Source organism: Notamacropus eugenii, chromosome 3 (genome assembly GCF_028372415.1).
Source record: "Notamacropus eugenii isolate mMacEug1 chromosome 3, mMacEug1.pri_v2, whole genome shotgun sequence".
NCBI lineage: Eukaryota > Metazoa > Chordata > Mammalia > Diprotodontia > Macropodidae > Notamacropus > Notamacropus eugenii.
In genome coordinates this window covers 153,455,358-153,483,332 of record NC_092874.1, presented here as the reverse complement: position 1 = coordinate 153,483,332, position 27,975 = coordinate 153,455,358, and the positions used below count along the sequence as shown (strand labels likewise).

The following is a 27,975-nucleotide window of genomic DNA, read 5'->3' as shown; positions in this document are numbered from 1 at the left end:
TGAAAAGCTTGGCTCCAAAAAGCAGAACTTGGACCAGTTGGTGGAATGTGTAGAGAGGCAGATTTTGACCCAATTTCAGAAAAATAATTCCAAACAATTAGAACAATCCACGAGCAGAGTGGTTTGTTTCACTAGGTAATGAGTACCCCATCTCTTGAGTTCTTCAGGTAGAGTCTTGGCGATATCCTAGAAGGACTTACTACTTCCTGACTGGGTTGGACTCTGAAATTCTCTGAGTTGAATTACAGCCTACACTAAATGTAAGAGTTGGAAGGCCACATACCTTGTTGCCAGAGGCTTACAATAATCTCCTCTATTTTCTCTAGCTCTGAATCCCTTTGAAGGATGTGACAGTGTGGACACAAAATTTGTAGAGGAAACAGCACTGAAAGAAACCACGATCCTCTTGAACTTATAAAAGAGCTGTGATAACAACTGACTTCTAGGAATTTACCATCAGTATTTCCCATTTTATTAAAAAAAAATTTACAATGGACCTTAGAACTATTTGCACCGAAGAAAAATTCCCAGATGCTCTCTAGTCATCGAGGTGGTACAGAGCTCATCAGTAAATAACTAAAAATAAATAAACAATGACTTCTATTTGGGGAAAGGACAATCCTAAGGGGTTGAACATTTCAAGAAGGGCTCATAAATGCTGGCCTAAATTACTTTAGTTCTTCCCATCTGAACAGAAGATGAAAGGCATGTATATAGAAAATCAGGACCCGATCTAGGGAACAGGTAAATGACCTTCCAGATACTGCTCACAGAAGAGTTTCTCTAACTCTTGTGCTGTCTATTTTCTGAAGAAAAAATGGAGATTTAAGAATAATTATATGATGACTGTATCCAAAATGCCTAGGGGTTTAAAAATTTCCAACTTGCGGTAAAATATATTGAAAATAAGGAGAACAAGATAATAAAAACAAATAAGTGGCCTTTTTTGTAAATAATGCATGATTAAAAAAGAGGAAAAGTTGCATATTCAGTATAAAAACCCAGTTTGATTGTATGTAATTAAAGCTGCCTTTCTTTCCAATGTAGAATAATTTGTAATGTTTGTATATTGTACACTTGGAGTTTGTAATTGAAATGATTACAGGAAACTTTTATTTAATTTTATACTGTTGCCTTTTTTGTAGTGTTTATAAAATTTGTTTAGAGAAATCTCGATATTAAAATTCCATTGAAAAGTTTGTCTAAAAGATCCTTGATGTTTTTTTTGTTTTAAATCCTAGCTCTTCTGAAAAAAGCCAGGATGTATGACTATCTGAATTATGTTCTCTCTTGGTCTTCAAAAGTTTATATAATCTCAGTTGTCCTAATCTTTCATTATCAGTTCTAGAAATTCCATTTAAGTTCTGTGTATTGATTTGTAGGCATTGCCCAAGGCTCTTTCCTACTTTTCTCTATATGCTTTCCCATAGGGCAAAAGATTTTTAACTTTTTTTTGTACAATGGACCACTTTGACAGTCTAATGAATAATATTTTTAAGTGCACAAATGAAAATATCTTGGATTAAAAGAGGAAATCAATTACATCACAATGCAGTTGTCGAAATATATTATTACAAATACAACAATCCCTGCATTCACAAACTCCATGATAAGAACCCTGCCTTAAGAAACCATACACCCTCTTGGCTTCAGGGATGATCTCTATTCAGATGATTCCTGAATCTGTATGTGCAACTTTGACTGCTTTTCTTTTTTTTTTTAATTTAATTTTCTTCTTAATTACATGTAAAAACAATTTTTAAGATTAATTTTAAAAAAATTTGAGTACCAAATTCTCTCCCTCCCTCCATTGCATCCCCCCTTCCTGAGAGAGAATGCAATTTGATATAGGTTATACATGTGCAATCATGCAAAATATATTTCCATATTAGTCACGTTGTGAAAGAAAAAGACAAAAATATCCTCCCCCACACACAAAAAATAAAGAATAGTATGCTTTGATCTGCATTTAGACTCTGTGAGTTCTCTGTCTGGAGGTGGACAGCACTGTTTATTATAAGTCCTTTGGAATTGTCTTGGATCATTGTACTGCTGAGAGTAGTTAATATTGCTGTAACTGTGTACAGTGTTCTCTTGGCTCTGTTCACTTGATTTTGCATCATGTAAGCATTTACAGGGTTTTCTGAAAGCATCCTGTTCATCTGACTGCATTTCCAATGCATTATGTCTCCCTCCCAACATTCCACAAGCCAACCTCCTTCTTTCACCCTTTCATGTCAGTTCTTAGTTACCCAAGCTACAAATACTTATTTTCTTTGATTTCTCCCTCTCTCATGTCCTTTTGATTCCTCCTGTCTCTTCTTTTTCTTTTCCATCCCACTGCCACTAGTATATTTCATTATGTCATTGTCTCAACCCTATACTGTTGTAATAACTTGCTAACTGAACTCTTGCCCTCAGGCTTTCTCCACTCTAATCTATTCTATATACTGATTAGAGGTTACGCTTTCATCCTTTTATTCCCTGCTCAATGTTTTCCCATTAGTTTGATGTTCAAGATTTTCTGTAATCTGACCCAACTGTACCTACCCAACCTTAGTGTCTGCCATTTTCCAACCCAATTCTTTGCCACTAAATACATCGTCTCACTATCTCTTGACAAGGCCGTACACTTTCATTTCTGCTTCGTTGGCCTTACATAGAAACATCTCATTTGTCTCAATCTAAACACTATCCATTTAGGCCCAGCTATATCCCCACCTTGTCCATGAAACTTTTCTAGACCATTCAAACCTAAAGAGATTTCTTGCACTCCATTTAAACTTGCAGCATTTGTTATCTATACCACTCACTTAGTACCCCATCATCTGGAATCACTTTTAGGAGAGGTGCCCCCTTCAGTGTAGTTCAAGTGGAAGCTGGGTGACCATTTGTTGGTGGTGTTATAGAAAATAGTCTTGACCAGGTAAATGATCTGTAAGTTGCCTTCCAATTCTAATAGGCTCTTATTCTATAACTTATATGAAATATGGGCTACCCAATGTTGCAGCAACCTTTTACTCATTAATATCTTTGATGACTTTCTGGATCAATATGTTGTTACATGCCTGAATAGTGGTCTCATATTCTCATACTAGGAACTGGAGCATGTACTGCAATGTAACTTGGACTTATTCTAGCTTGTCAAAACCACCAGAACATGAGAAACTCTAGGTAGTCTGCCCACCTGGAAAACCTGGCTATAGCAAGTACAGGAAGTGTTAACTTGATTTCTTCAGCACAGCTTATCCTGGAGCAGTGTTCCTTCTATCCTTTTTCTCTGTTGAGTGAAATGTATTTCTGTATCCAACCTTGTGTGTGTGTGTGTGTGTGTGTGTGTGTGTGTGTGTGTGTGTAGTCTTCTCCTTGCCAGTTTCAAAGTTTCTACACATCTTGAGTCTTTTCAACAGGAATACTTAGAAGACCTATATTTCATTAAAAAAAAAAAAATCTCTTCCCTCTCTACCCTTCTGCTTCTCCTCCCTTCCCCCTCTCCTCCCCAGATATATAATAAACTTTCCTGGATAAATTCTTCTTAGTTTTAAGCCTACGTTTCTTGTCTTCTAGAATATTGTATTACAAGCTCTCCTCTCCTTTTTAGGGGTATCTGCTAAATCCTGTGTGATCCTGTCTGCCTGAATTATTTTTCTTTGACTTGTAAGCTCTGGATTTTGTTTATAATCTTTCTGGGAGTTTTCATTTGGGTATTTCCTTCAGGAGGTGACCAGTAGATTCTATTTCTTCCTTGCCCTCTGGTTCTAAAAGATGAGGATCATTTTATGGTTTTTTTTTCCTTTTTTATTATGTCTAGGCCCTTTTTGTGGTTATGTATTTCAGGTAGTCTAATGATTCTTAAATTATCTCTCATTTATATGATTTCCAGATTTATTGTTTTGTTTGTGAGATATCTAAAATTTTTTCAATTTTTTTAGTCTTTGGACTTTGTTTTTTATATGTCTTATTGTTTTATAGAGTCACTAACTTTAATTTGTTCCATTCTAATGTTCAAGGAGTTTATTGTTGGGTTAAGTTTGGTACCTGTTATTTCAAATTGCTAATTCTAATTCCAAATCTTTCTTCTACAATTATTTTTTCCCAACTTTTTCTTCTAGTGCTCACATTTCTTTTACAAAATCATTTTTCATTTTGTAAAACAAAAGCAAACAAAAACTCTCTAACTTCCTTCTAGGAATTCTAGTTTAATTTCATATAATCTGTGTTTTCTTCTGGGACTTTTCTTAAAGATATTTTGAGGTTATTTTCTTCTAGGTTTGTGTCTAGGTTTGTCCCTGTTACCATAAAAACTCTCTAAGATTCTTTTTTTGATTGCTTTTTTTGTCCCCTGCTGACTTCCTTCCTTTAGTCCTTATGTAAAGGCTGGGCTCTGTGCACTTCTGAGGGAAATGTCTTGACTGAGCTTGTATACTCTTGGTTTATGCTGGTTTCATGGGAATATTGTTGCATCATTCCATGATCTCAGAGAAGGATGGGGTCCTGTAAGCTTTGAGTGCTCCCCAAATGATCTTAGGTTCCTGCCTTGGTTATTCCCTTGTAGGATTCCAGGTTGTAGGCTAGAACCTCTAGTCCAATTTGCTACAGGATTTAGAGTCACACAGCTCCTGGTTGCTTCTCAACTTGCTGCTTATTCAGTACACTACTTAGGCCTACCACTCCTCAGCTAGGTACAGGTCCTCTCATCCCTGCATCCATGATCAGAAACTGGACAGTGAGCAACAGAGCTGCCAGTTGGTACCTACCCCTTCCTTCAACTTGAACAAGGTCAGCCCCTCTGTGTGGGTATGGGACCTCTTCCTATCCTGATGCACATCCTCAGCACTCTGTCTCTGCACTGGAATGCTTTGTGTACAACTGTTCCTGACTACACCTATCCCCAGAGTCTATAGATTTGTCTATCTTCCTAGGCCATCCTGGTGAGAATTACTCATTGTGACTTTTTATTGGATTTTCTGGACAGGCCTCTGGTGCATTTTCTAGATTTTTGTGGAAAAGTTGTATGGAAGAATTTGGCTCTACTTCCTACTACTCCACCATTTTGAGTCTTCCTTCCTTTTCCTGATTTCTATGTATATGCTTATGGCTTAAGGCATCTATTCTAGCCCACTTTCCTACATCTATCTCAGTTCATTGGACCTTGATATTCTCAAGAAACTCTTGATTTCTGCCCTGGCTTAGTCTCCCATTTACATTCTTACTTGCATTCTAATTTATACTCTACTTCATTGGGTTTTGGTTTTTTTTTTTTTTGGATAGGAGTTTTCCCTCAGGGTAAATGATTACCCTAATCATTGCCATGTGTTGGCTCTATGTTGGAGAATCAACAGGAATGTCCTCATCTCACTTGCTTCTCTCCTCAGGAAAACTTCCCTAGTCTATAAAATGAGTTACTTGGACTAGATAATCTTTGAGATCTTTTCCAACTGTCAATATGGCATCCTGTGATTCATGAGCTGAGCCTTAATATTATTTTGGTTCTTGTGTATTTGTCACATTCTATTTTGTGTTATAGTTAGGTTTCTGTATATATAGAGATATATGTATGTCTGTATGTATATATCTATATATATATATCTATGTATATATCTTATGTCTTCTAAAAGAAGAGAGCTTCTAGGAGTATATCTCAACTATTACTCCCATTGAAGAGAAGGAGCTATCTTATTTATGTATCACCCTTGAAGCTTAGCACAGTGCTTTGCATGCACTGGACACTTTATAAGAATGCATTGAATTGAATTTATTAAAATTATGAAAGCATCTGGCACCAGAATTTGGGAGCTTGTCAAAATAGTCATTTAATTTTTTTTTTGGTACAGTGACCAAAAAGAGGGACAGAAGTATTTTTTTAAACCCTTCACATGGCTGTAAAAAGATTCTTGACTTTGCCAAAGAATTATAATATTCCTTTACATATCATGCTTTCCTACTGATTTTAAAATGATTTAAATTAACCTAAATAGTATTTACCTATCAAGTCTTAGGAATAAACTATTTCACAAGAACAAGTATAATACTGTTTAATTTATATATTTTTTTTAATTTTAAAAAATATGCCACACTGGATTGAATTAATTTGACTTTCTGTGGAAAAAGTGCTGATTATTCTGATTCTAGCAGTAGGAACATGTTTAAAGAGAAATTTAACCTGAACAATGGTCAGCACACAAATTGCAAAATAATAACTAAATGATCAAAATATTTTGTCCAAATTTTAGCTGCAATTCTAAATTCTATACAAATGCAAATGGTTTTTGGATAGTAATAGGCTTCCTTTGTAGGACCTGAAGTGAGTGAATCGCAGGTCCCTGTTCCTAATCTGCCCAATATTGTGAAAACCTTGTAGACTTATTTTGCTCACAGTTTCCCAGCTGTGGGTTGAATGGAAGCCTGTTTGAAGTCTTTGGGAAATTTAGCCTTGGGGCCTTTTCTTGTTTACATATTCAAATTTCAATTGGTTTTATAGTGGGCTTTCTTATGTGCCTCATATTGGAGCCAGGCTCAGATGGCTTGAATGGAGGAGCTCGGCCGTAAGGCCGAGGCAGGGGCAGTGTGGCTTCTGCTTCTGGGATGTAGGCATTGGGGCGCTGAATCGCTGTCGTGTAAACTCCATTGGATGGTGTGTTGTTTTTCTCTTCCAAGGCCATCTGCAAAGAAAGATTTCCTTTAGTTTGCAGAAAAAGACAGCAAGTCACACCGGTTTGGACAATATCAGATTGCAAGCTCCTTGAAGACAGGGACTGTCTTGTTTCTTTTTGTATCCCCAGCACTGAGCACAGTGCCTGGCACATAGTAAGTGCTTAATAAATTTTGTTGATTAAATATTTATTGATAGCAACAGCACGAAGGCAGAGGACCTTGATTCATATCCTACGTCTGTCATTTGCTAGCTGTTTGACCTTGGACAAGTTATTTCTCAGAGCTTCAATTTCCTCCTCCATGAAATAAGAATTGGATAGAATGGTCCAATAGATTCCTTCCAACTACAAATATGTGCTCCTATGATACTTCTTTTGGCTAATGTAAATACACTGGGGGAAGGGACTAAAGGCCAGTGGTGGGTTCTAATGGAGAGGCAGGATGGGGCAGGGATATGGAGGGGAATGGGAAAAGAAAATGTCAACGTACAAAACATTGACCTTAAAGGATGGGAGGAAAAAAACCAAATCAAACTTTAATGCTCCCATAGCATAACTTTGCTGCCCATGCAGTACAACGTTACTGGGATTCTGTTTCTTAGGAAACTGCTCAATGGCCCCCAAACTCTTCTACCAACAAACTAGCAGAAATACAACCCAGGGGAAAAAGGAGCAGCTTTCATGCAGCTCATGTAGCAAGGAAACACGAGGGATGATGTAACGGAGGTGACAAAAACCGAGTAACATGTTTTTGCACCCAGCAAATCCTCTGGATGAAAGAGCAGAGTTGACAGGCAACGAAAAGAAGACCCTTTGAGGGAAGAGGAGGTCATGGCCCTCAGCACCCAACAACTTCCTAGTTCTTTTCACAGACTAAGGCAGGGCTTCTTCACCTCTTGTGTATCATGGATCTTCTTTGGCAACTGTATCAGTAAGCACCCCAACATACACAAGGGTGCCTGCTATCACAGGTTCTTAGATCTGCATTCATAAAAGGAAAGGCAACTTTTGAGGGGTTAACAATCACTTTAATCAAGCACATGTATCATTCACCTAGTTCAGGGGAGTCAGCACCCTGAACTTCAAAGAAAATACAGAGAAATTAAAAATCAACAGACATGGCTTCCCCTGCCTGACCACACCTCAACAGACAGTCCAACTGTCTGATCATAGTTATCAAAGAGGGAAGCACAACATCTGGGTTCTCAAAGCTGGGGGGCTCCTTTAGTGGCTTCCCAGAGTCCCTGTCTGGCCAAACAAATACTTCCAGTCAGTAAGCCCCAAAATAAAACCCACACCTCAGAGTCTTTATACACTTTTTAGAGCCAGAGAGCATCACATCCCTTGAGAACCAGTGCCTCATTAACAAATGGCATGGACCTTCCTACAAATCTTCCCAGGCCCAACAATGGGTGTTTTAGTAAAAACAAAAACAGGAAAAGATCCTATTTACTTGCCATTACAGCAATCTAGTGAAATCTATGGATCCCTTCTCAGAATACTGCTTTTAAACACATAAAATAAAATACATAGGATTACAGAGCAAAATAAAAAATATTGAACTATAGCTATCAAAATATTTTAAAAAACACTTCATAGATCTCAGGTTTAGAAGCTCTAGAATCTAATGGCTCCCAATCATCAACATAGAGAGGGTACTGAAGGGAGAAGGGTGAGCTCCCATGGCTCCTGACCTTTCCTGTGTCTTATAGATATTACAAATGCAACCCTAGATCCCAAACTTACCATCGTCCTTTCTGCCACAGCTAACTGACGCAAGTCTTCATCTCGCAGCACCTTTAGCCAGTCTTCCTCAACTTCTTTGCTAAGTGGCAGCCCTTGCTCTAGCCTTTCATTGCAATTTGTAAGGAACTCTTGTTTGTCCCTGACTTCCTTTTGTAGTTCAAGAGCAAGAGCTTGCTGCATGGACAGCTCAGCCACAAGAGCCATCATTTTGTGCGTAGTTTCTTTTATTTTCTTCTGATACTCATTCATCTGGAATTAAAGGGATGAAAATTTAAGGAATGCGTAGACTTGTCCTTAACAGACCCAATGGAAAGGAACTGATGGAAAAACCATCAAGGGTTGACTCATGGGTTTGACAAATGTTTCTGCTGTTAACAGTTTTCTCCAACATCTATTTATATTAAAAAACCCAACACCATGAGCATCTGGGAGGACAAAGAGTACTTCATGCATTTCAATGTAGCAGGAGGGCATTAGGTTAACCACTTGGCAGGATTTTGCAGTACTAGAACCTGTGAGGGGGAAAGGTTGTAGAGCTTGCTTTGACTGAACAGCAAAGGAATTAGCAGACAGCTACTAGTTTTCTGTGATGGTTAAAGGGCATTTCTGATCAAAGGAAGGGGGAGTCACCTAGAATTCATAGCATTTCAGAGCTGGAAGGAATCTTAGACATTATCCAGTCCAGTTGTTTCATTTACAGGGGAAGAAACTGAGGCTCAGACAGGTTATGACTTATCCAAGAAGACAACTTCTTAGTGATTTTAATCCCTTTTAGATTTCTAATTCTGAGATACATATATGTCAGTAGAGGTTTGAAGGGATCCCAAATTTTTGATTCCTCATATCTAGTTTCAGACTTTTATTGATTGTTAATTGTATAGGAATGTAATACCTAGAAGAGTAAAAACTATATTACAGAGTTATGGTTTACTTAGCTAAGAAAATTAGAACATGCTCAAGCCCTGAGGGAATTTTATTTAAAATGGAAACAAAAATCAGAGTACTGATACTAAGGAACTCTTCCTGGTGATGCTCAAGGCCTTAATGCATCCCCCAGGGGACTACGAAGTGTGGACAAGTCTAAGAAAAACTTGTTAGTAAAATTTGATGGGGAGGAGAACTTTTTTCAAATGCTTTTCCACATCAGATACTCAGTTAAGGTAACCTTGTAGATGGTGATTTGCTTCCAATAATACTAAATACATCTGGACAAAAAGACTCAATTGATGCCAGATATTTCTCTGAGCATGATGCCCTGTGGCTCTTTGTTCCATTGGCTGTAAACACCCAAGGGTAGTTCAGTTACAACACTTAAGTTAGCCATCAGACAAGTCATCAGACTTGTGACAAAATGGGTGCTGGAAATCGATTCAAACAAATAGCTCTTGTCCTATGAGTGTCACTATTACAATCTCATCCCACCTTCTACACTGTAGAAGGCCTTTCCCAATCTCTCTCTCTCTCTCTCTCTCTCATTCTTTCTCTCCTCTTTTTAAAAAAATTTTATTTTTCATATCATCTTCATATGGAGAGAGACAGACACAGAGATGGAGAAAGAGAGAGACAGACCCAATCCCTCTTAAAATTATTGCCTTCCCTCTCTTGGTTATTCCCTGCTTATCCTCTGTCTAGCTTGTTTGAACATAGTTATCTTCTATAGTTGTCTTCCCCACTGGACTGTGAGCTCTTTTGAGAACATAGAAAGTCTTTTACCTATCTTTGTATTGCTATTGCTTAGTACGACGTATGACATTTAGTTGGTGTTTGATAAATCTTTATTGACTGACAGACATTCAGAGGTCAAAGTGATTTTCCTAAAGTGTTGTTGGTCTGAGCATTTCACACTCTGCATAACCCAGCCCCTTGCCTATCCTGCCCCCCACACTCCAGTGGCTCCCTGTGACCTCCAGGATCAAATACCTTGTTCTCTGCTTGGCATTTAAAGCCCTCCCCAAGCCAGGCCCTTCCTACCTTTCCAAAGTTCTCCCATTTTACTCTTCATGCCCTGTATCATGCAGTGACACTGGCCTCCTTGCTGTTCCTTCCATGTCTGCTACTACATATGTCTCATAGTCTGTTCAGAATTTGAGCTCCTTGAGGGGAGGACTGGTTTTCCTTTTTCCTTTGTGTCTTTAGCCCTTGGCATAGGACCTGGCACATAGCAAGAGCTTACTAGATGCTTGGCGGCTGACAAGCTAATTAACTTTCATTTCATAAGCATTTCTCTTCTCTCCTTCCCACCATCCTTCAACATTATTTTTTTTTTTAAAAAAAGAAGAAAACAACTACGTTGTAACAGATATGCAAAGGCAAGAAAACAAATTCTCCAACTGGCCTTGTCTCCTTTTGGATCTTGAATCCATCACCTCTGTATTAGGAGGAGGGTCGTGTGGATCCTCCCTGGTCCTCTGCTTGATCACCACACTCGTCGGAGTTCTGGTCTTTCAAGGGTATTTGACTTGATGAGCTTGTTCTTGTATGAACATTCCCCTGGCTGCGCTAACTTTAATCTGCTCTGTTCATGAAAGTGTTTCCAGTTTCTATGATGCCGTTCCTTTTGTCATTTCTTACATTATAAGAATTCCATGACTTCTGTCTACTCTAATTTATGATTCATCATCTTTCCCCCATAAACCCACCCTTCCTATTAACTTTGGCTTTCTGTTCCGTTCACAGTTGTCCTTGACTGTCCATTCTCCCTTATCTAAGTCTCAGTGGTTCTGCTTCTGAGCCTCTCTTTCTCACCCATTCATTCCTTTCTCTTTCCTCACACAGCGACCACTCTAGTCCAAACCTGTGTCAGCTCTCTCCTGAACTATTGCAATGGCCTCCTAATTGTCACTACCTCTCCAAAGGTGCTCTGTTTTCCAGTGATGCTGGCCTCTCTTGTTCTGGACACAGGACATTCCATCTCCCAACTCCAGAACTTTTCATTGTCTCTCATGCCTAGAATTTTCTTCCTTCAGTTCTCAGCTGAAGTCAACCTTCTACAGGAAGCCTTTGCTAACCTTGCTTACTCTTAATGCCTTCCTTCTGAGATTATCTCCAATTTAGCCTACATATATGTCTTGTTCCTACAAAGTTGTTTCCGTGTTCTCTTCCCCTTTTAGTCTGAGAGATCCTGGTAATAAGTTCCTTTTTTTTTTTTTTTTGCCCTTCTTCTACTGCTTAAAGTGCCTGGCACATAGTACGTACTCAATGACTGCTTTTTGTATTGAAATGACTTGTCCTCCCCTCCATTCTAATTTCTGCTCTCCTCAATTTATCTACCACATAGATTTCAAAATGATCTTCCTAAAGCCCGAGTCTGATCATGGCACTACTTTGCCCAAGAAGATTCACTAACTATTTAGAAGATACAAACTCCTCTCTTTAGTATTTAAAACTTTTCAAAATCTGCCTCCAGTCTCCCTTTTCAAGCTGATTGCATTTTTCTCTTGCTCATATGCTTTGCACTCCATCCAAACTGACTTCTTTATTGGCCCTAGTACTCAATATTCCATTTGTCACCTCTGTTCCTTTCCACAGGCTATCTTCACGTATTTGGAACATCCAGTCTCCTCATCTGCACTTCTCAGAGAACCATTCGCTTTCTTCAAGTTTTAGCAAAAGTGACAACTCCTTCAAGAAACTTTTCCTGATTGCTCCAGCTATTGGCAACCCCTCCCCTGCTCTTTTCATCACTACATCTTAAGACTATATTTATCCATCAACATGTTGTACCCCACTAGTAGACTATCTCACTGTTGTATTTGTATTCCCAATGACCCAGTGCCTCCCTCTGATGAAGTATATCACCTCTTGTGTACACCCTCGTATCCCATGGAACTTTTGCTTGTGTCGTTCTAGTTCATCCAACATTCTGGGGAATCTTCCTCTAAATCAGAGCTTCTTAAACGTTTTCCACTCCTGACCCCTTTTTGTCTGAGTAATTTTTACACAGCCCTGGGCATTTAAGTATATAAAATAGGCATACAAATCAGACATTTACCGATAATAAATCACAAAGAAATTTATTTTAAAACAATTCTTTGGTGTACATATAATTTTACCATTTATTAAAGATGAAAGCAAATTTGCATCCTAGTGAGATGGATACACTTGTTTATTTTTATGTAAAGAATTAAATCTTGGCAGAATATTTGATCCTGCAGGATGCAGAACATCTTCAACATTTTTCAGAGTTGATTGATTCTGTTTTTATAATCCTCAAAGCTGAGAATGCTGCTTCTCATAAATACGTAGTACAAACCAGAAGTATGTGTAGGGCCATTTCAGAAGTTGTTGGAAATTTTGTTCCAATCCCAAGCTAAAATTTTTTTAGCAATTTTGTATGTAGAGTAAAAACACTGCAATTCATAACATATGGTGGTCTCAAATCTGAGCCGAGGTGTTTCTGGCAGTGTTCATCGGTATTGTGAGGCGTGATGGCATGTGCAGAACAAAGTGTGCATGTAGTATGTTCCAAACCAAGGCTGCAGTGAAGTTGTGCAATGCAACATGGGCAAGGGCTACAAGAAACACCTCGGATTCATTACATTTGATTTTGTATTAATTTTTGGTGATAGTGTGTACTTTTTTACTTTTATTGTTGTCAAATTTTTTGTGACCACCCTGTTCAGTTATGTGACCCCATATGGGGTTGTGACCCACAGTTTAAGAAGTGATGCCAATAGAATACGTGGATTATGTTCTTACTACATCTTTTATCTCTATGAAGATATCCTCTAGGTGGTTTCTCCTGCATAATTCATCCTTGTTTTTATTCTGCTGTCCACTCACACCTACACCCACACCTACACAAAATGGTCTTTTGAGTGACTAATGATATCAGTTCTTTGAAGGCTGAGATAGCCAGCATTTTTGTTCTGGCTAAAAGTAATTAATTTTGTTGAAGGCAGATATTCATAACAAGGCAGGAAGGCAGAATGGGGTAGAAGTTGTTTGTTCTTGCCCTTGAATTAATTTGCATGCTAATCAGAGAGTATCATGGAAGCTGAGGCAACATTGTTGTCTCAATCTCCACACGTTGTGAGGTTTTGTTGGCTGGATTCCCCAAAACAGGTTTTAGAGATGCAAAATTGTTGATTAGATATTTAGTAGAAGTTGACAGATATTTTCTAACCCCAAATCAGATAGTTGACTTGGGCTAAGGCTACGAATCAGTACCAGGAGGAAAATGGTCAAAAGAACAGACTTACTCTTAGCCTGTGGAGGATTCATATTGATCGTATGGGCAGAAGGTAGCATCTCAGAGCCCATAGCTATGCATTAAGAATGCTATAGCCTTCCCTTAGGGCACTTAGGTGGTACAGTAGATAAAATGCCAGGCCTGAAATCAATAAGACTCATCTTCCTGAGTCCTAATCAGGCCTCAGACACTTATTAGCTGTGTGACCCTGGGCAAGTCACTTAACCCTGTTTGCCTCAGTTTCCTCATCTGTAAAGTGAGCTGGAGAAGGAAAAATGGCAAACCAATAGTATCTTTGCCAAGAAAACCCCACATGGGGTCACAAAGAGTTGGACACAACCGAAATGATTGAATAATAACAAAAGTCCTCCCTTGTCAGGGAAAGACTTGCTAGTTGATATGCTCATCTACTTTTTCCAGTCATGGTTTATATTACTCCACTTTGTGTGCTCCCTATTCCAGTCAAATTGGCCTTCTGCAGTTTACCATGCAAGCTCCTGATTCTCTGTATTTTCTTCCTAGAGTCTTTAGCCTCCTTTGTGACACCAATCCAGTGCCACTTTCTACATAAGTTCTTCACTAATTTCCCCACACCTTCCATCACACACACAATTTTTAATTTTCTCTCCTTAAAATTGCATTGTATAACTGTAGATATTTGTTATGTACTTATCTGCAGTGGTACACTTATAAATGTTTAACAATCAGCTCTCCAGGAAAAAAACCCAACAACCAAACACATGCATGACATTTTAAAATCTGCATTATTACTATTTTCTCCATCCCTTTATTAATTCTAGATAATCAACCAAAAATAAATCAAGCCCTGATTTGCAGTGTTTTCTGATTTCTGAGGTAAAAATGCTCAACATAAAAAATTAACAATCAGCTTATGAACTATTTTGAGCTGGTGCCAGTATGCCTCTGCTTATCTGTGTATATGTTGTATTGTCTCACTGAAATAAAAATCCTCAGGGCAGAGCTTGTTTCATTTTACTTTGTTTCCCTAACACATTATCTTGCCCTTATGAGGTAGGTAATAAATGTTTGTTGAATTAAATTGCATTGAATTGGGAGAGAGCCTTTTTATATTCAACCAGGAAAAAGCCAAGTGGGATCCTGTATCCCGTACACTTTTCAGCCAGTTGTGTGATTGATAAGATAAAGTTTGCTGTGGAATATTGTTCATGAAAGCCTTTATCATGCCTTCATCAGGAATGCCCTGGATGTATGCGTAGGTTCTTGTTGTTTTAAAAATGTCATTGCTATTTTGAATTTTTCCATCACTTACATTATTCAGGATGTCTTTCATTTTCTTAGAGAAGCACATTTTATAATAAAGAATAAAAAAGAAGGGGAAAAAAGTTTAACATGATATGCAGTGTTACTTCCCCATAGATCCTCCCACTATAGAAGAAGGGAAGGAAGTACATTCTCATATCTCTTCTTCGGTGCTTGATCATTGTAATTTCTCAAATTCAGTTTTGTCTTACTGATGTTATTTCTGTTTGCATTGTTGTGGTCACTGTGCACATTCTATTCCTGATTCTGCTTCCTTTGTGTGAGTTCATATAATTCTTCTCATGCTTTCTGTACTATTCATATGCATGTTCAGTATGGTTATTCCCTCAATTAATGGGCATTTATTTTTGTATCCAGTTCTTTACTACTACAAAAAGGAGTGTTATAAATATTTTATTGCCCATGTAGGTTATGTTTATGTCCACGTAGTTTAGTCCAAATGTGGTTTTCATGGGGAGGTATACATAAATATTTCTGTGATCTCATAACCTTGTCCCACCCCTTGCCTTTCTAATGGAGACTTTGATTCATACTTGGAGAGGAACAGGAGTTTGGGGCTAGGGGCTGACCAATTCTGTTCTTCTCTGAGAAGGGATGCTGGCCTAGGATTATACCTATCAATCCTTCTAAATATTACTATTCTAGGGAAAATTATTTTTAGATTGAAGCTGCTTTTCTGGGCACTATCCCTTAATGAGCAAGAAGTGTTTCCAAGGTATCGCTAAAGGCTTTATACACTCTTCCCACCAAATGAGAATTACACAAAGACCATCCCAAATCGTGAACAAACCCGCCTATCCAATCTCATGGCAAAGAGAAATCAGAGGAATTATGAAAATTAGAATGTACCAGACAATACACAGAGTGACTGAGCTCTCCCCCTGGTAGAGATATAGCTCAGCTCAGCTGCGAGTTCCTGATCTCGCTCAGGGAGAAATTCTTGGAAATGTCTCACAGATGCTGTAACTCAAGAACATGTTACAGAGCCAACTCCTCTATATGTCTTCTTCTTTCCAAAATTTTTCTCTCCCTCTAGTTTTGGAACCATGTGAGTCTTTTCTCAAAAGCAAGAGAACAACATCTCTCCTCCTCCAAGCCCTCCTCAGTTCCTCCCCTCATGCAAGCACAGAGTACTCTCCAATGAGGAGAGTTTAATGTAAGCACACCAGGCTTGAACCTTGAGTGACATATGTAGACACGACACTTTTTTTCTATTGACCTCTTTGGAGTATTACATATTTCTAGCAGTGGGATTTCTGGGTCAAAGGGGAGGGATATCTTGGCAAATTTCTTAACATAATTTTCTTGGTTCTTCAAACACTGAATTTTTACTTTTTTTTTGAGATCATCTTTGACAATTTGCTGGTTGTGAGATGAGACTCAAAGTTTTTTTGATTTGCATTTCTCTTTTAATTTGTGATGGAGCAATCTTTGATACAATCATTAATAGTTGTGTAGGTTACATTCATAAGATTTTGTCAAGCTGGATCAATGGACACTGATGTTTTTGCAGTTTTCTTTTTGGTAATAAGATTCCTGGGTTTTCCCCCATAAGCCTCTGATATAAGACTCCTTCAGTTATTTTGAGAATTGATCCCATATTACCCTCAAAATGTGTCACCTCAGCTGCTGCAGCTCTCTGCTTGCCAAGAGTTTGCTGGCCAAGGTAGTTTTTTGGATCTTTTGGTTTCCATACAGTAATTGACTTATATTCCTTAGGAAATGGTGATAATTTGTATCAGTGTCCATTACTTTATTCATTTCCTGCTTCTCAAAGTCCCTAAACTAATTTGATCCCAAGTATCCCTAGTCTTGGAACTGCCCTGAGGCAGAAAGTAAACACAGAGCCAGGAGTCTCACCCATTGTCTGGTTTAAAGATGGGCCAAGTCCAGGGAGCCGCCTCTTGCAAAAGCATCATGGAATTCCTTGGATTGGATCATAGATTCAGAGCTAGAAGAGATTTTAGAGGCCAGCTAGACCAGTTCTCTCATTTTACAGATGAGGAAACTGAGGCCAAGAGAGAATAAATGGCTTGTCCAAGGTCACACAGGTAGTATGGATAGAGGCAGGATATCAGCCCATGTCCTCTGGCTCCAAAGTCAGTGTTCTTCCCATTAACCTGGCTGCATCTTGAGACCCACTACTACCATAGCCTGAAGACCCTTGTGCTCCAGCTGCTTAGGTGATGTTGCCTTTCTTCTCGACTTTCTGGTCCCACTTTAAAGGTTCTAGTGTTGGTCCAAGTATTGAGAGTTGATTGGTCGCCTTTATTTGGAACTATCAGTTGCTCCTCCAGATTAGAGGTGGTGGCTGATGCTATCCTCATACACTTCCTTTGTTGTCTCCCCCACCTGATCCCTTCAGTACATGCAGCTAAGCCATGTGGTCCTCCCTTAAAACCACCAAAAAAAAGACTGAGTGCTTTCAGCACTGCCTAGTTCTGTGAGGTTCCTCTAAATCTCAGAGATAAAACCCACTGTAAGTATTCTAACAGTGTCTAATAACCATATGTCAAGAATGATACAGAGAGGATTTGTACATCATGAAAGGATGTCTTCTACCTTTAAGAGACCACAATTCTGTGAAAAACACATGTAGGCAACAAAAAAGCAGAGAACAAGAGACACAGGATCTGAGAACTAACCTTTTTGGCCAAGAGCAGCGTATCCTCCTTGCAGGTCTCAGTTCTCGTGCGGAGTCTATCTGTGAGCCGGGTGACCTGTTCAAAGATGAATTCCTTCTCTAGTAGCTTCTCCTCTTTCTCTGCCAGACGGAATTCCAGCTAGTTTGTAAATAATTAATAGGAAAAGGTAAATCTAAGAAGGCTGCTGCTCAGAATTGGTACCCTGTTGTACATTCTCAATATTCCTGAAATTACTGGTGTTGGATATGTGTGTGTGTGTGTGTGTGTGTGTGTGTGTGAATGTGTGTGTGCATGTGTGTGAATTTATCCATATGGTTTTTTGAATTCTCAGTCAAAGGTAACCCCCAACTTATAAATGGGTTGTTTTCTTAAATTCTAGATACAATTTGAAATTCCTAACACATTTTTACCAAGGAAACAATGTTAATTAGCCCACAAGAGCCTACTGAATTGATACTACAACTAGAATCATGGACTTCCAGAATTGGAAGGGTTCTCAGTGATCATCTTGTCCAAACTCTAACTGAAGGTCAGATTCTTCTTTAAATATCCCCAACAAGTGGTTATTCAGCACTTACTTGGAAGACCACAGGTGACAGGGAACCCACTGCCCACTGAGGGAGGTCACTTTTTGTCTGGAAAGCTCTGATTATTAGGAAGATTTTCTTTATACTGATTCAAAATTTGCCTCTCTGGAACTTTTATCCATCAGCCTTAGTTTTACTTTCCAGGATCAAACAGAACAGATCTAATCATGTGGAAGACCACATGACAATCTTTCAAATATTTGTACCCACTCACTCTGCCAGTACAGCAATACACTATTGTAGACAGAAGGTGCAGAACTGAACTTGAAAGTTGGTATTGTGCCGGTGGTTCCACAAAACATGACTACCATGTGTAATGCCAATTTTAGGGATAATTCAGAGTTCTAGCTTGGAATTCCAGTTGCCTATGTCTTCTCCTATAGTGGTGGTAGACATTCAGGTAGGGGTTGGCTACGTGGCCTCAGGCAGAGACTCCAGAACAGTTGGGGCACAAAAATAGGGACACTTGGGTGAAGACTGGGACAGAGGTTGGGGTTAGAGCTGGGGGATGAGAGCCCAAAGCAATGGTTAAGGAGGTATATTGGGTTAGGACATTTTGCTAGTGTAAACCTCCATCAATACTACTCAGACCTAGTCTGGTTCTCCAGTCATCCCCCTTCTTTTCTCAGGTTCTCTTTTGTTACCACCTGTTCCTTCCAACCAGGATTTCTTTCTGCTCTGGGCCATAGAGTGGGACAGGATGAAGTTTTATAGTTCCTTTCTTATTTTTCTGTCCCTAAAGCAAGCACATGATTATTTAAGACTTTTCAAAGCCTTGTTTTGTAACTATTACCAAGAAGTAAGAGAAATGAGGAAAAGGCTTCATTATTTTTTTTCACTTACTCCACGCATGGCACAAGTTGTACATGAAAGGCCTAAGGTTGTAAAAGCAGGAGATTTCACCAGAGGACCGAAGATTAAGGTGGAAATTCTTAGAGGAAGAACAGAAGTGTAGCCTGGGGGATGAGGCAGCAGGGCTGAGGAGATGGGATAGAGCTTAGGACACTGATGGATAAGATTAGCCCTGGGATCCAGTACTGAGGGGAGGAAAAGGGGAGAAGCAAATATTTATGCAGCCTCTTTTCTCATCTATAGTCCTATCACCTCAAATCCTATACTAGATTGGCCCTGATATGAAAGTGAGGACCATCATACACTATTTTATATTGTTCCACTCTCTTAATATTTTTCCATTAGGGAGGCAAACAAATTCATGTAAGATATCAAAGCTGCCCCTTTTGGCCACCAAACAAAGGTTCTTTGGCATCTTTAATACTATAGGATTTTTGTTTCCTTAGCAAAAGTTGAAAGCAGGATTTCTAATGAGCCAGTTGAAGACAATTTAAATTCACATTACTAAGTTACATGGAAACAACATGACTGCCAGAAATTCAGGTGTGAACCTATATAAATTAATATGAAACAGTATCATGATAATTCTTGAAATATCATAGAGTGGCTAATTTGCACAAAGAATGTGTTACCTCATCTATCTTGCTGATCATTTCTTTCACAGTCATATCCTTTCCTCCCAGGAAGCGAGCTCTGTTCTTTCCACTAGGATTTACAAATTGTTTCTCCAGCAAATTTATTCTGTCTGTACACTGTGAGAACTATTGAACAAGAAACACTTATTTTAAAATTATTTTTGTTTAACAATTTTTGGGGGTTTTATAGCATTTCGTTTTTCTAATTACAAGTAAAGACAAATTTAACATTCATTTTTTAAAAGTTTTGGGTTCTCATTCCCCAGTTGATAAATGATCAAAGGATATGAACAGGCAATTTTCAGATGAAGAAAAAGTCATATAAAAAATGCTCTAAATTACTATTGATTAGAGAAATGCAAATCAAAACAACTCTGAGGTACCACATCACACCTATCAGATTGACTAACACGATAACATAGGAAAATGATAAATGCTACAGAAGATATGGGAAAACTGTAACACTAATGCATTGTTGGTGGAGTTGTGAACTGATCCAACCATTCTGGAGAGCAATTTGGAACTATGCCCAAAGGGATATAACACTGTACATACCCTGTGACCAGTAATACTACTTCTAGGTCTGAATCACAAAGAGATCATAAAAATGGGAAAAGGACTCACATGCACAACAATATTTATAGCAGCCCTTTTGTGGTAGGAAAGAATTGGAAATTGAGGGAATGCTCATCAGTTGGGGAATGGCTGAACAAGTTGTGGTATATGAATGTAATGGAATACTATTGTGCTATAAGAAATGACAAACAGGCAGACTTCAGAAAAACCTGGAAAGGCTTATATGATCTGATACTGAGTGGAGTGAGCAGAGCCTGGAGAACATTATACATAGGAACAACCACAGTGTTCGAGGACTGTTTTTGATAGACTTAGCCCATCACAACAATGTAAGGACCTAAAACATTTCCAAAGGACTCATGATACAAAATGCCATCCACATCTAGAGAAAGAACTATGGAGTTGGAACGCAGAATGAAGCAACTGTTTTCTCCTTTGTTATGTTTTGTTTTTCTTATGGTTTCTCCAATTAGTTTTAATTCTTCTGTGCAACATGACTAAAGTGAAAATGTGTTTAATATTACTGTATGTATAGAACCCATATAAGACTGTGTGTTGTCTTGGGGAAGGAGAGAGAAGGGGGGGGGGGAGAAAATTTGGAATTTATGGAAGTGATTGTTGAAAACGGAAAACAAATAAATTAATAAATTTTTTGGGCAAAAAGAAATGATGAGCAGATAGACTTCAGAAAAATCTGGAAAGACTTAATATGAACTGATGCTGAGTGAAGTGACCAGAACCAGGAGAACATTAAACACAGTAACAGACACATTGTGTGATGAATAACTTTGATGGACTTATCTCTTCTTAGCAATGCAAGGATCTAAGACAGCTCCAAAAGACTCATGATTGAAAATGCTGTCTACATACAGAAAAAAAAACAACAAAAAACTATGAAGTCTGAATATAGAATTGCTCTCTGTCTGTCTGTGTCTCTCTCTCTTGCTGCTTCTTTCTTGTGGTTTCTTCCGTTGGTTCTAACTCTTCTTTGCATATTACATGCCTTCTTGGGAGGGGAAAGATGGGGAGAAAATTTGGAACTCATAATCTTATGGAAGTGAATTTGAAAACTAAAGATAGATAAAATTTTTAAAAAGTTTTGATTTCCAAATTTTCTCCCTCTTCTTCCTCTCCTTTTTCCCTAAGATGGTAAACAGTTTGATAAAGGTTATGTATGTGCAATCATGTAAAACATATTTCCATATTAGTAATGTTGTGAAATAAAAAACAGACCAAAAGAAAAAAAACATGAAAAAGTGAAAATAGTGTGCTTCAATCTATATTCAGACTCTATCAGTTCTTTCTCTGAGGTGGATAACCTTTTCCATCATGAGTCCTTTGAAATTGTCCTGGATCGTTGTCTTGCTGAGAAGAGCTAAGTCATTCATAGTTGATCATTACACAATGTTGCTGTTGCAGTGCACAATGTGTTGTATTTTTATTTCTTTTGTTAAACATTTTCCAACTACTTTTTCATCTGGATCAGGCTGTAATTAGGAGTTTTGCAGGCCCAGAGAAGGCAAGATTAAAACTTTTGATGTAGGGGACACAGAGATACATAGGAAGACTTTCATGAACTGATGCTGAGTGAAGCAAGCAGAATGAAGAGAACAGTTTATACAAAAACCACGTTGTCAAAATTAACAACTTTTATCAATACAGTGATTGACCATGATTCCAGAAGATTGATGACAGAGAGATGTTATTGTCAAGGATGAGACCTACATTTTTGGACATGTCTGATGTTGAGATTTTTTTTGCTTGACTATGAATGTTTGTTACATGAGTTTTGTTTTCACTCTTTTCCTTTTCCTTTTCTTTTCTTTTTCCAGTGGAGAGGAGAGAGAGAGAGGGAGAAAAGGTAGAATCGAAAGAAAATAAATGTTAGTTTAAAAATTTTTTTAAGGGAACATCTTGCTGTCCTCATTTTCATCAGAAGCAGATAAATTTAATCCCATAGTATTCTAAAAACTGAAAGATATGATTACTGAGCCGCTGACAATGGTCTTAGAAAAATTGTGGAGAATAGCAGAGGCACAGGACTGGAGAGAGGCAGCTGTCTCTTTTTCATAAAAGGGAAGAAGATAGAATATGCAAATGATATGCAATATTCACTATTTCATTTTCTAGTACAATCCTAGAATGCATTATTAAAAATTGGACTTGAGCTTTTATAAAATGAAATGGTGATAATTTCATTAAGCCAGTATTTTTTAAAGTCAAGAACATGAATTTATGAAATCCATCTCATTTCTTTTTTTTTTTTTATAAAGTTTACTGCTTAGATCTGGGGAATGCTATAGAGTATACCTGTGTTTTGGCATAGCATTTGACTTTAATGAAATCTGAATGTATGAGATAGAGAAATGCAGGTTAGATGATAGGTATGATTGGATGACCTAAAAAACTGGACACAAATGATAATGATTTACATATTGATATCAGCCTAGAAGGAAGTCTCTAGCAAAGTATCCCAGGCATCTTTTCTGGCACTGTGCTGTTCAACATTTCTAAAATGACTTAGTTAAAGGCACAGATGGCGTTTACTTTTGAAAATTTGTGGATGACATAATGCTGAGAAGGTGGGTAATACAATAGCTGGCAGAATCTGTATACAAAGCTATCTTGATAGGCTAGAATGATGGGTTGAGTCTGATGAGACTGCAATCAATTCTATCAAATTTAAAATTTGTCAGACATCTCCAAGTTCAAACATCAGGTATAGAATTTGAACCCAGGTCCTCTAAATCCAGTCAATACTCTTTTCCATTGTACCATGTTCTCTCCCTTAGCTTTAAAAAAATCCATCTCATGGTGAAGGTGTGGTTAGAGATTATGTGGAAGAATACTTGAGGATTATATTGGATTGCATGCTCACAGTCCAGTGCCCCAATGGTCTTCCATTTCAGTCACAGTTAATGTTAATGGTCTTGACAGCGGTACCATATCAGAAGGAGAGAATGAGTCCAGAATGAATGTCCCTGTCCTCTGATCTGGTCGGCTACATTTTTAGGGCTGCATGAGGCTCTGACTACTACATTTTAGGAAAGACATTGACAAGCTAGAATGTGTCAAGAAGAGGGTGACTAGCTGGTGACAGGACCAGGAACCATAACTTAAGTGGAATTTAAGGAACCAGATATTTACAGCTAAGAAAAAAGAAAAAATGTGGGGGACATCACCACTATTTTGAAGTATTTGAAACCTTAGATAGGAGGGAAAAGTTGGCTTATTCTGCTTGTGGAAGTGTCACAGCCATGGAGGTTGCCTTGATGTAAGGAAAGATATCTTTACATTTATAATGGAATGCGTTGTCTCAGGAGGAAGGGGGTCCCAGGAACTGAAGGTCTTGGAGCAGAGTTGAGACACCCACTCTCTGAGAGATGTTGGACAGATGGTTTCCCAATGGGGAGGGCTAAACGACCTCTGTGACTTTTTCTAATCATAAGATTGTGTGCGGTTCTGGTTCGTAGCTGTAGGAATCAGGGAAAACTGTAGGGAGGAGGTGGCATGTGAACTTGAAAGCATGGAAGAAAAAGGCGTTTCAGCTGGCGGAGATGGGAGGGGTGACAGGTGAGAGCATTCTAAAGCCCCTGGTCTAAAGGAACAGCAGGGAATGGAGGCGGGAAGTGGGGGGAGGGGGGGAAGTTCACTTCTACTTGTCCTAATAACTCAGTTTTACTTATTGCTTTTAAGATTTACAAAGTGCTTTCATCATAACCCTGTAAGCTTAAAGGTAACACAGACAATACAAGGTGTCTCAAAAGTCTTTTTGAGTTAAAAGTTAATTTTTTAATTAATTTTTAAGTTTTAATGACTTCAGAAGTATAAATGCTATAAACTTACAAAAAATTTGAAAAGCTAATTATTCAACATTAAAAATACTGATACATTTATTAACATCCAACATTTGTTGTTCAGTCGTGTCTGACTCATTGTGACTTCATTTGGGGTATAATTGGCAAAGATAAAGAAGTTGTTTTACCATTTCTTTTATGAAGGTCATTTTATCAAGGAAACTGAGGCAAACCAGGTAAAGTGACTTACCCAGGTTCACACAGTTAAGTGTCTGAGGCTAGATTTGAACTCAGGAAATCTTCCTGACTTCAGGCCTGGCACTCTACCTACTGTACCATCTAGTTGTCCCTCCGCCTTCATCCAACATATCCACCATCTTAGGCTAGACTACATCACTCTAGTCAAACTGTCAAAAAACCTTCCATTACTTGTTGCTTAGTGACTGAAAAGATTATATTTGTAATCCTAGATTTGAGAGCATCCAAAGAATGAGATTTTTGAGGCTTACATGACAATTTTGATGTCACCCCACAAGAACAAATCTAATGGAAATAGGTCAGGTGACTGAGGTGACCAAACAGGGGGATCTTCTCTACCAATCCATTTTATGAGAAAGTATCATCCAAAAACTATTGCACATACAATGAACAAGGACAGTGTGCACCATCTTATTAAAATTGAAAATTTTAGATCATGTTTTGAAATTCACAAAAGTAAATAAATAAAAGTCTTGAAACTTCCAAATAATGATCCTTTAAATCTGTATGTAGAACATCAAAAATTATTAAAGCTTAAGATTACATTAAAACTTTTGGAACATTTGTATTATTCTCATTTTAAATGTAAGGGTGGGGTGGGTTGATTCCTAAGAAAAACATCAGGTGCACCCATGAAAGGGAGAAAAGATCTCACCTTGTACTGAAGGGAGAGTGAAGCATACACTTTTGCAGCTTCAGGGAATACCCCTTTATAAAAGCTAAATAGATCCAGCAGACTGATATCAGCCAGGAATGGGAGTGAGGAGAGATTGAGAAGGATCCTTGTGGAAGCTTGTGAGCATTAGTACTACATACTCCCAAACTCTTGAGGTTAACTCTAGAGCCTTAGCTTTGGGGTATCAGTCTAGTAATAAGAGCTGACATTTATATAGAGTCTACTAAGGGCTTCACAATTATTATCCAATTTGATTCTCACAACAGCCCTGGGAGGCAGGTGCTATTATGATCCCCATTTTACAGATGAGGAAACTGAGACAACAGAAGTTATGTGACTTGCCCAGGGTCACACACTAGTAAGTGTCTCTCTCCCCTTCCCCTTCTCCCTTTTCTCTCTCTTCCTTCCTCCCCCACTCCTTCTCTCTCTCTATTTTCATCCTTTCCTCTCTTTACCTCTCTCTTCTTCCTTCTTTCTCTCTCCCTCTCTCTTTCCATGATTGCGTAGGTGTCTTTTTCTCTCCCTGCAGTTATCTTTCCTTTTTTGTCTCTTTAAGTTAAGCTCCCTCTTCAGTCTTTCCCCTTTCCCTTCTTTTTCCCCCTCCTTTTCCCCATTTCTTTTTTCTTCCTTTTCTTTCTATACTCCACCCTCTTCTTCATTCATTATCATATTTTCAAGGACTGGATCAGTGATTTTCACCAGGAAAAACCTAGCTAAGGAAACTGTACCACTCCAACACCATCTCTGCAACCAAGTATTAGAGTGTGGCCCAGAACACTGAGAATTTAAGTAAATAACCTGACCAGGTATCACATAGCCAGGGTTTGTCAGAAGTAGGCCTCCAGGTCTCTCTGACTCCAAGGCTAGCTCTCTACCCACTGCACCACTCAATGACCCCAAGTTATCATAACATGGAATTGAAATATATTTTAAAGTATCATATATATTGAATTAACATCTATCTTTCATAATTTTCACATTAAAAAAGTAAAGACTGGATTCTCCTTATTTTGCCCAGGAAAGGGCAGTGAGGAGGATAGCTCGCTGGCCTGATCCTTTGTCCTGATCACTTTCACCTGCTCTAACTTGGGGTGGGACATACTTCCTTAGGCAAGCAAGCCCATGGCCCCTAGTGCTCCCATGGCCCCTACTGCTCCCGCTTCCCCAGACTTGCCATACGAATGCTGAACTTCATGTGGACAACTGGTCAGAGAGCCAACCCATTGCAACTCAGAACTCCTGAGATCAAGACATCTGCTACCTCTGACTCCCTGGAACTGGGATTAGATTTCTGGCCCTCTTTTTAACTTCTAAAAGAAGGTAAGTATAACCTTTTTTATGTTGCATCAAATTAAAAAAAAAAAAACTAAATTAAGTTGCCTTATATTTTTCTGTGTTCCCTCCCTTCTTTTTTTTCTGGCTCACAGTAAGTACTTAATAAATACTTGTAGACTGAGTAGGCCAGTGAGAAAAAAGGTTTCCCACTCCTATCATGTACTAAAATTTTCTTTAAAACTAAAGCACAGTGTGGCTTCTAGTAGTGTCTAAATCACATCCCTCTAATAATAGAGGAAATTGCTTGAGGATTAAAATTAGATTTTTATATTTAAAATGATTAAAATCTGTTTTGAAGCAACATGTTTTGAAAAACAACATAAATCTTAAGATAATTTTCTTACTAAAAAGCTACACCAAAGTAGAAGACTTTGGAGGAAAATACTGCAACAAATAATAGGATATGGCAAGGAACTAGTGTGACCATTTGCAGAGCCAAGAATAACTTGGATTTTAAAATTTCGCATTGTTTTTAAAGGCGGACATCCCTGGCCAGGACAGACAACCAGTAATTAAATTCATATTGAGGAATTTTGCTTTTCAAAAGCTTAACACTGACTCTGGCTGAATTTCTGTTCAATAATATATTTCATTTTGTATGTAAATAGTTATTAGAAGGCTCACAATGGTGGTGAATGTATAGTGTGAGTGAATGAATGTACAGCTTTTACTATTTTATTATTTAGCCACTGAATATCAAAGGAATTCCTATTTCACTTAGGATCACTATTTTCACTGACCAGCATAAGAATATTTAATAACAACCATAGTATTATCATTATTATTATTATTGTTATTATTATTATTATAATTGGCAACCTTCTAGTTTCATATTTCCATGAATGTTAGCGATTAGAATCAAGGACAGAGCTTCTTCCATCTTGTTTCTAAGCACTAATAATGGTTATTTGAAGCAGTGATTGTGGTGTCCTAAAGGTTAAAGGTAATCCGTATATAAGTTCTGTTTCATTGGGTGTAGCAGAAGCTGGGTCAGGATTGTAGCACTTGACTCAGCCAGGTCCACCGGCTCCATTCAAATGTAAATAAGTCAGAGACCAATGGTGCAGTTTCTAAGGGCAACTGGAGACTAGATAAGCATTTCAAGCAAATATTGGGAGGAGAGATCAGCAAACCAGAGCAGGAGGAGCCCAGGCAGAAGGTGTTGTCAAGGGACAATTTATTCTTGTCAAGTCAGTGTGATACAGTGCAGTGGGGTCAAATTCAAAAGTTGATCCCTGCCAGCAGCATACTGACTTAGAAAACCACAAATTAACATTATTGATGTTACATTGTATTTTTATTTATTTTGTTAAGCATTTCCCAATTATATTTCAATCTGGCTCAGTAGCACTCACTGGTTAGTTTTACTGCCCACCGGGCCGATTCTTGAGGTTTAGTGGATGGAATGTTGGACTTAGTCCCGGGAAGAACTGGGCAGGAGGATCAACTCAGACACTTATGCATTTTGTGACTGTGGGCAAAGCACTTAACCTTTCTGTGCCTCAGTTTTATTTTCAGTAAAATGGGGCTAATAATACATAGAGTGCCTGCCTTGTAGGGTTGTTGTGAGCTTCAAATGAGATGTCTCTAAAGTGATTGGTATGCACTAAAGGGTTCTATAAATCCAGGCAATTATTATTGCTGCCTTCCTGCCTACAATAACCTTATATTCTGGGAGGGTGCTTGAACCACAGTCAGGCCACATCCAAGCTGGTGAGTTTG

The 27,975-nt window shown here is 38.3% G+C and overlaps 2 protein-coding genes across 5 annotated transcripts in view; one reads left to right on the top strand and one right to left on the bottom strand.

Moving 5' to 3' along the window:
• Positions 1-1,208, top strand: part of GSAP (gamma-secretase activating protein) — a 111,365-nt gene extending 110,157 nt beyond the window's left edge. For both annotated transcript variants that reach the window (XM_072653164.1, XM_072653163.1), the window contains one exon: positions 327-1,208. In XM_072653164.1, the coding sequence (XP_072509265.1) occupies positions 327-418 (92 nt within the window). In that variant the 3' untranslated portion in view covers positions 419-1,208. The remainder of the gene's footprint in view (positions 1-326) is intronic.
• A 4,522-nt stretch (positions 1,209-5,730) lies between these two features.
• CCDC146 (coiled-coil domain containing 146) overlaps positions 5,731-27,975 on the bottom strand; it is a 187,666-nt gene continuing 165,421 nt past the window's right edge. For all 3 annotated transcript variants that reach the window (XM_072653160.1, XM_072653161.1, XM_072653162.1), the window contains 4 exons: positions 19,609-19,737; positions 17,538-17,675; positions 8,400-8,648; positions 5,731-6,662 (listed from right to left, as the gene is read on the bottom strand). In XM_072653160.1, coding sequence (XP_072509261.1) covers positions 6,459-6,662; positions 8,400-8,648; positions 17,538-17,675; positions 19,609-19,737 — 720 coding nt within the window. In that variant the 3' untranslated portion in view covers positions 5,731-6,458. The remainder of the gene's footprint in view (positions 6,663-8,399; positions 8,649-17,537; positions 17,676-19,608; positions 19,738-27,975) is intronic.